We start from the raw sequence: 7,754 nt of genomic DNA, 5'->3' as shown, positions 1-7,754 counted from the left end.
TCACCTGGGAGCTTTGCAAAAAATATATTCTCAAATCTCAATGCAGACCCATTTATCAGCTCTCTGGATATATGTTTTCAGTAGACTCCATAGGAGATGATCCTGAGCCCAGCTGGATTTGAGAACCGCTGCTTTAGACAAAAATTAGGGGTGGTTCTTAAGGCAGGCTAGAGTAGGTGAGAGTAGAAAGAGGAAGCTCCTAGAGGAGATGACAGGATATAGGAGAAGAATGACATATTTTTCAATAACAGTCAATAGGATTTAGAGTGTTATTGTTAAAGGATGAAGGCAAAGGAAATGATGAATGATGATGACATCTATGTTTCGGTTCCTAAAATGAGAATCATTGAAGTGCTGGAACTGAAAGTGGCCATATCCAGCTTTCATTCACTTCTGTGAATTTTGTTTGTTTGTTTTCCTTTCATTTAGTCATCATCTCAACAGACATTTTTTTTGAGCACCTACTATGTGCCGAGCATTACACTAGGTTCTGGAGATGGAGTGGTGAACAGCTAAGAAGGGTCTTGCCCTCACAGAGCTCACATTAACAGTTAATTCAACTACACAATTAATTGTAACTGTGATAATGGCAACCAATGAGAAGTACAGGGTGGTAGGAGCACCTTAAAAGGGAAATGTAGCTTGGGAGACAGGGAAAGATTGCCTTGAGGAAGTAATGTTTGGGCAGACTGCTAAGGATGAGCAGTTGTTAACCATGTGACAATACTAAGGTCAATGTGAGGCGCGCCCACAGAGATAGACAGGGACCTAGAGTAAGTTGTGACAGACAAGGCAGGGCCTCGAGGGCCACCACAAGTACTGTAGTCTGTTTTTTAAGAAAAATGGGAAACTACTAAAGGGTTTAAGTGTGATCAGATCTTTAGTTTTAAATAATTGTCTTTAATTGCATCAGGCCCTCTTCTTCCTAAATTCTATCCACAGGCAGAGATAAGTCCTGTTAAAATCTATGACACAGTGTATATTTAAATAAAAGATGAATGCTTTAGGTTGAAGTGTACACTCCTAGAAGTCCTGTTCTCTGTAATTTGCAAAAGTGTCATGTCTATGGAAACATCTTGTGTATTAAGTGACAGTTGTTCTTAAGCTATATATTACTGTGGTCCCCATAGAAGCCATTCTATGGCTTCTCTGATCTGTGGCCATTCAACCTCTGCTTCAAGATGTCCCTGGGCAACTCCTATTCTATTATTGAATACTGCTTCTCTGAGATTGAGCCCCAACAGGCCTCTGTTTAACCTCTTGTACAGCCTTCTTGTGCAGTCTTTCTATTACCTCTTCTGCAGGACTGATCCCATGTCCCCACGTCAAATTTAGTGTCGTTTACAAACCCCCATTTCCTTCACTAGCACCTCACGTGGTTGTGTTATTAACAGAAAAAGAGAAACAGGAAGGGTCATCTGATTTGGTGGTGAATAAGATGAGTTCAGAACTGGGTCACTCAGAGGTTGAGTTGTCCTCTGAATGGAAATGTACCACAGGCAGGAGGCAATGCAGGAGTGGGGCTCAGCTCATGGCTGAAGATGGATATTGAGAGTCCCCCGCCTAAAGGGGCTTGGTTCTCTACAGGAGTAAGTGTGGAGGGTGGGCTGAGATGATGGGGAGATAAGGGGAGAGAGGGGTAAGAGCCATAAAAGAAGAAAAAGCAAGTGGGCCAGAGGGCAAGGTGGGACACAACAATTAATAAGCACTCACCATGGCCCAGGCACAGAGTGCTGGGCAAATATTACCACATTTCAGTCTCTCAGTGCTGGGTATCATTCGTGCTGCTTTACAACTGAGGGAACAAGACTTAGTTGGGTCACTTCCTTAGAGCAAGAGAAGCAGAGGCTATGAGCATGTATAATAGTGAGACTGGGGGATGGGAGAGGCAGAAAAGGCTTCTAGAGGGATGGAGTGGTGGCTATTAACCTGTTTAACCTATTTGAGTCCAAAATCCACATTTTCCCCATTTCTTCAAGGTAGGAGAATACATTTAGAAAAAAGTAGAAGGTCAAAAGTAGAGCTACAGAGAACTCCAGGAGATGGGACTTTGAAGATGTGAAAGATTAGATAAAATGGAAGCCATCTGTAACCCTTAGGCGTGGATTTTCAGCAGAAGGTGTGATTGGAAGGGAGGCTGCAGTGAGTGAAAGATGTGTGTATGGAGGAACAGGAGGCTGCGAGTGCCGACCATTTATTTGAGAAATTTGGCTAGGAAAAGAAGGAGGACAATGCTTAGGGATGGGGTGTGTGTGTGTGTGTGTGTGTGTGTGTGTGTGTGTGTGTGTGTGTATTTAATTTTGTGTTCAGTTGCAAGTTGTTTTTTTTTTTTTTAAAGGGTAAGAAGGGTATGAGAAACTGATGGTATCCAAAACAGGATTGTTTTTCTGAACCAAAGATCAGAATGGAATAATGATAGGCTCTTGGCAGAAGGTGGGGAGGGAGGAACTTAGTTGGCAGAGTGCTCACCCATGTGAGAAGCGGGGTTTGAAACTGATATTTGAGGGAGAGGCAGAGAAAACCTTGACTAAAATGGTGAAGCCAAACACTAACTAAGGCTGAGTGGTACAAGGAAGTGGAAGTGGTGCCCAGTGACCAGTAGAAGCCTCTGTGGGGAAGAGAATGAGGGTAAATACCATGGCCCCACGTGACTACATATACCTGTTGCAGAGTGTGGCTAAAATCCAAGTAATTATATTTGAAAAATATAATGTCTCTTATTTATTGATTGTTTCCTAAGTGCTAGCTTTCCCCATTACACTCCAAATGAAATGAAACTACAGTTCAGAGAAATTAAGTAATTTACCCAATTCTTACAAGATCATACGGCTAGAAAGTTCAGTCTAACCTCAAACCTCAGTTTGTCCATTCTTTGAACCATTCAGCTCTATTAAGTCTCTAGGCTGATGAAGATGTCCTCATGGAACATGTTTGGATAGAAAAGATGACTATGGATAAGTATTCCTTTCCAAAGGACAGTAACTGACAGAAGGAATAGAGAATGAACTTGGATGTCAGGGAAGAGGTATGGGAATTCACAGCTATGGTGACAGGCTCATTATAGGAGTGGCTGCAGACTGCTCGGCCAATAGAGGCTATGGATAGGGAAGCTGTGGCTTTCCTAATATGGTCCAACAGAAGGCAAAACACAGTTATAATGGATTCTTCCATTATTTCTTGAACAATAAAATTTCATTTAATGAAAAGCAGAGCCTTCGCATTGTTTCTCGAGTTGCCCAGTAGACAATATGACCTCTGAAAGAATATAGAATGCAGCAGAAGAAACTCTTATCTTGGGTTGACTTCCATTAGTTGAAAAAGAACTAGTTGCAGAGTGGAAAGGAAGGGCATCTTGGGGAAATCAGTACTTCATATGAGTCAGGCAGATCAGACATAACCTTGGACATTAAGAAGGCATATTGAAAAATATTTAATTTAGAGAAAAGTTAGGAAAATTTAGAAAATGTAGACCAAGACTTTAAAGACAAGATGGCTTGAGAAGACTGGAAGTTCACAAAAGCAAAATTGTGAAGACACAGCCACAGTCAGCAGGCACGGATAAATCGAATAAATAGGAGAAAATGGACACATCGACATATGTATTAGTATTTTATCAGTCACTCAGAAATGTCAGTGGGACAGTAGTCCAGTTATTGAAGGTCAGAGATGGATTTCCAAGAGACACACATCATGAAGGGGCTCTGGGATACGGAGAAGATTCTGACATGGGCCATCTTTGAGTTGTGCAAAAGCTGTCTAGCTCAGTACTTAAAGCAGAGTAGGGACTCAAAAAGTGTCATCAGAGTCAGACCGGCTGGTTGAGGGACCCAGCAAAGTTCTATAAAGCAATTTTGTTATGTTGAATCTTATTTTTAAAGATTGTAATTATTATAGTTGCCAGCATTTATTAGTCCCACATGCTAAGCATTGTTTGAAGTATTTTCCATGCATTTACTATTTACAACAATCCCAAGAAATAGATGTTATCAAGTATTAATATTTTATCTTTATATGAGGATAGTTAATTACTGGTCCTGTAGAAGGTGGTTATTAGTCATTGGTTACCTTCACCAATGGCTGATTCTCTTTGTATGATATTCACGAATTGGGAAATGCTGCTAGAAGGAATTTCATTATAATATAAGTGGTTTCTAAGTCTGTTACTACATCATATGAATTCTGCTTTACTCACGGGAAGACACATATCCTGTTAGAAGAGAAATCCTACTTCCTAGGTTTGTTTCCATTCTCCAGTCAGTTGACTTTGATGCTGAAATTGCTACTGAAGATCTGAACAGCACAGCTGCGGTGCAATGGAAGCCCCCCCAGGCTTTGGAGTCCAAGCCCTGCTATAGGGCTTGGGCAGGTCACCTGCCACCACAGAGGCAGTAAGAAGCAAGATTAAGATCAGGACTTTAGTTCTGACCCGGTTCCACTTCTCTCACAGTGCATGACTGTGCAAGTTAATGTCGGTGACCTAACCCTGATGTTAGACACTGAATTGTATCCACTCTCCACCCCCATTCATATGTTGAAACCCTAACCCCCAATGTGACTGTATTGGAGACAGGGTCTTTAGGGAGGTATTTCAGGGTCAATGAGGTCCTAAGGGTGGGGCCCTAAACCCCTAGGACTGGTGTCTTTTTAATAACAGGAAGAGATACCAGAGATCTCTTCATGTGTGCACAGAGGAGAAGCCATGTGAGGACACAGTGAGAAGGCAGCTGTCTACAAGCTCAGAAGAAAGGTTTCTCCAGACACCAACCCTGATGGTACCTTGATTTTGTACTTCTAGCCTCTTGAACTGTGAGAAAATAAATTTTTGCTTTTTAAGCCATCCAGCCTATGGTATTTTGTTATGGCAAATATACCTAATACACCTGCCAAGCCGCTTTCTTGTGGGGTGTGGATTAATGATAGTACCTGCTCATAGTCCCCATCCCATCACTTGTTCCAAGAGAAGCCGTGTAAAAAGCTAAGCATGGTGCCTGGCACGTGGTAAGAGCTTGATGAGTTCAGTTGTTACTGTTATATACCTAAGCGTGCTTTCACAAGACCCGCACTTCTGAAAGCTTCTGGACAACAGGAGAGTGTGCACACACCCACCTGGGACCTGGGCACAGGGGCATGAGAAAGGTGTGCGGGAATGATTTTTTGTGTCATGTTTTATTTTAAAAACATACAGATTTTGCATTCTAATTAATAATTTAGTCATGTTTGTACTAATTTATAAAGTGTTTGCAATAATTTATCACAGGAGACAACTACAACTAAGGATCTAGACAGATAACCTGGTCCTGTGTGCCCCACTCACATTTTCAGAAAGCTCATGCCGATCACAAAGAACTGCTTTGGTGTGAGGATTTAGTAATATATATTTATTTAGTAATGTGAGGATTTAGTAATATATATATATATATAATATATAATATATATTATGTATATAATATATAATATATATATTATGTGTAATTTATATAATATATATTATGTATATAATATATAATATATATTATGTGTAATTTATATAATATATATTATATATATAAATTTTTTAAAAAATTAGCATTACAATTAACCTGAGCTGTACTATAAATTATGGTTCATATTACTAATTAACTAATTGAACCACTGTTAGTGAGCTCCTGCTGTGTGCCAGGCATGTGTCAACAGAGTGACCACACAGATCCACTCTCAGCTTTCCAGAAGTGTACATTAGGGCAGGGGAAGTAGACACCAACAGATAGCTGGATAACTAACTCTTAGAGTAATGGCACATTGTGACATGAACTGTGAAGGGGAAGGAAAGTAGACTTAGAAAGTACAGGAGAGGGTCAGAGCCCCAGAACATTCTGAGTCTTAACAGATTCCCAGGAAGTCCGGCTTCCTAGGAAGAGTGCTCTGGAGACAGCCTTCTGAAGGGAGGCGTCTGTCATTAAGTATTTAAAACTAAATGAGTTATTGTCACCTTTAGTGTGTCTAAGGATGACATAGTCTGCTTTCCATAATTCTGCGTAGGCTAGGTATAGATTTTTGTACCAGACAAGGTGGAATTTGGCACCTTGTGTGCGTCGGCAGGTAACGGGATGGGGGACTGCTCTGCTTTAGATGTATGATGTGGGAGCTGGGGACAGAAGTTGAAGGATATTAGAGGTGCCCCTTTCTCTTTCTCTTTTCGCTTCTGGGAGAGTGCGTATACTCTTGGCAAACTTGGCCAGGAATCAGTTAAGAGGTGACAACTGCTTTACAATCACAGCCTCAATCCACAAAGAGCCAAACAGAAGCCCCCTCCATTTTCTGCCTGCCCTTCCAGGCCCAGGAAGGAGAGGGTATATGCAGAATTTCGTGCAGGGGATAGAGGTGGGTGGGGAAGCTTTCCCCAGCATCTTGAATTGGGAGCCAGGGGTCCCCTATAGCGCTCTGAACTCTGACAATGGGAGTGCAGGGGAGTGCATCGTTTATAAACCGTGACATCTCGTGCACTCATGCCTGCCCTATTGCCCCCCTAATTGCTTCCACACCTCTCATCACTCCTTTTTTCCCCCTCTTGAGGGCCTCAGCACAGTGAACAGGCAGATGGAGGAAGGGTGTAAGATTATTGTAGAGAGGGGAGGAATTTTCCATTAATAATAAGAATAATAATGTTTCTTTTGTTGGAACAGCACTCATCAGTTTACCAAGTGCATTCACACTTGACCTCTTTGGATCCCAGAGGTTGCGGGTTAGGACCATTGTGTCCCAGCCTTAGACGTTGTCTCCACGTCCAAGCAGGCCACTTCTTTTACAGACACATGCCCTGTGAGAGGTCTAGGCTTTTTCTTAAGCACAGCCCCCTGTGATTGCTGCTCTCTTTCTCATGTGAGTTCCAGTTTCTGCAAGCCCCCAACACTTCTGTGAGCTTTCTGTCAGATACTCTCATCTCCAGAGAGTTTGAGCAGGAAGGGGCCTGAGAGGCCATCTCGTCGAACTTTGTCACTAGCTCAGAGAGCAGAAGGGACTGGGCCAAGGTCACATAGGTTGTCAGGAACAGAGCCAGGGCTCAGACACCCGCACCCGCACACGCACGCCTGCACCTCCTCCCCCCAGTGCCCTAGGCACCTGCAGACTTCGTCTCCTGGGGCTTCTCGCCAGTTGCACAGTGGAGGCATCACATATGGGGGTGTTGCGGAACTGTAACCTGTCAACCCTTACTGTTATCCTTTCTGAGGGGTGTGGGGTGGGAGAGCTCGCCCGTCTCGGGAATCCTATGGGGGACTTTTTAAATGAAGTTAGAACTCTGAGTGTATGAAACTCTGGTTTTACACACAGGGGCCACCCAGCCCCAGGTCAAGAGGGACTAACAGATACCGTGGTGCCCCAGCAGCAGGAGATACCTGCACACACAGCAACCGGCCTTCCACTCCCCCTACCCCCAACCCCTGGCCCTCTCTCCCTCCTCCTCTGTAGCCTCTAGTTCGCGTGGTCCTCCCTTGCCCTCTCCGCGCAGCAACAAGTGCGGCTGCTGCGGCTCCTCTTACCGCGGCCTCGGTCCATGGCGCCGGCCGATCCCGGGGCGCGCGGCACAGGGCGCGGCGGCTCCGGTGGGGCTGGCAGCAGCGGCTGCGCCGCGCTCTCCAGTCTGCCCCCGGGAGCTCCCTCCGCGCGTCCCCTCCCCCAGACAGGATGCTTGCCCGGCGCCCCCGCCCGCCCCTCCGCGCCGCTCCCGGAATAGACCCGGAGCACGCCTCGCCCCCTGGGCCGCCGGCCGGTGTCCC

The 7,754-nt window shown here is 44.3% G+C and overlaps 1 protein-coding gene and 1 long non-coding RNA gene across 3 annotated transcripts in view; one reads left to right on the top strand and one right to left on the bottom strand.

Moving 5' to 3' along the window:
• The window catches only part of LOC111746357, a 65,384-nt gene extending 60,551 nt beyond the window's left edge, over window positions 1-4,833 (top strand). The window contains exon 3 of the long non-coding RNA XR_002783052.1: window positions 4,690-4,833. This is a non-coding gene — a long non-coding RNA (uncharacterized LOC111746357). The remainder of the gene's footprint in view (window positions 1-4,689) is intronic.
• AFAP1L1 (actin filament associated protein 1 like 1) overlaps window positions 1-7,655 on the bottom strand; it is a 65,540-nt gene extending 57,885 nt beyond the window's left edge. For both annotated transcript variants that reach the window (XM_011371126.2, XM_011371127.2), the window contains exon 1: window positions 7,518-7,655. In XM_011371126.2, the coding sequence (XP_011369428.1) occupies window positions 7,518-7,533 (16 nt within the window). In that variant the 5' untranslated portion in view covers window positions 7,534-7,655. The remainder of the gene's footprint in view (window positions 1-7,517) is intronic.
• Between the last annotated feature and the right edge of the window lie 99 nt (window positions 7,656-7,754).

The sequence above is a fragment of the Pteropus vampyrus genome, unplaced genomic scaffold (assembly GCF_000151845.1).
Source record: "Pteropus vampyrus isolate Shadow unplaced genomic scaffold, Pvam_2.0 Scaffold185, whole genome shotgun sequence".
NCBI lineage: Eukaryota > Metazoa > Chordata > Mammalia > Chiroptera > Pteropodidae > Pteropus > Pteropus vampyrus.
Note: the sequence above shows the minus strand (reverse complement) of the source record. Positions and strands in the feature narration are given on the sequence as shown.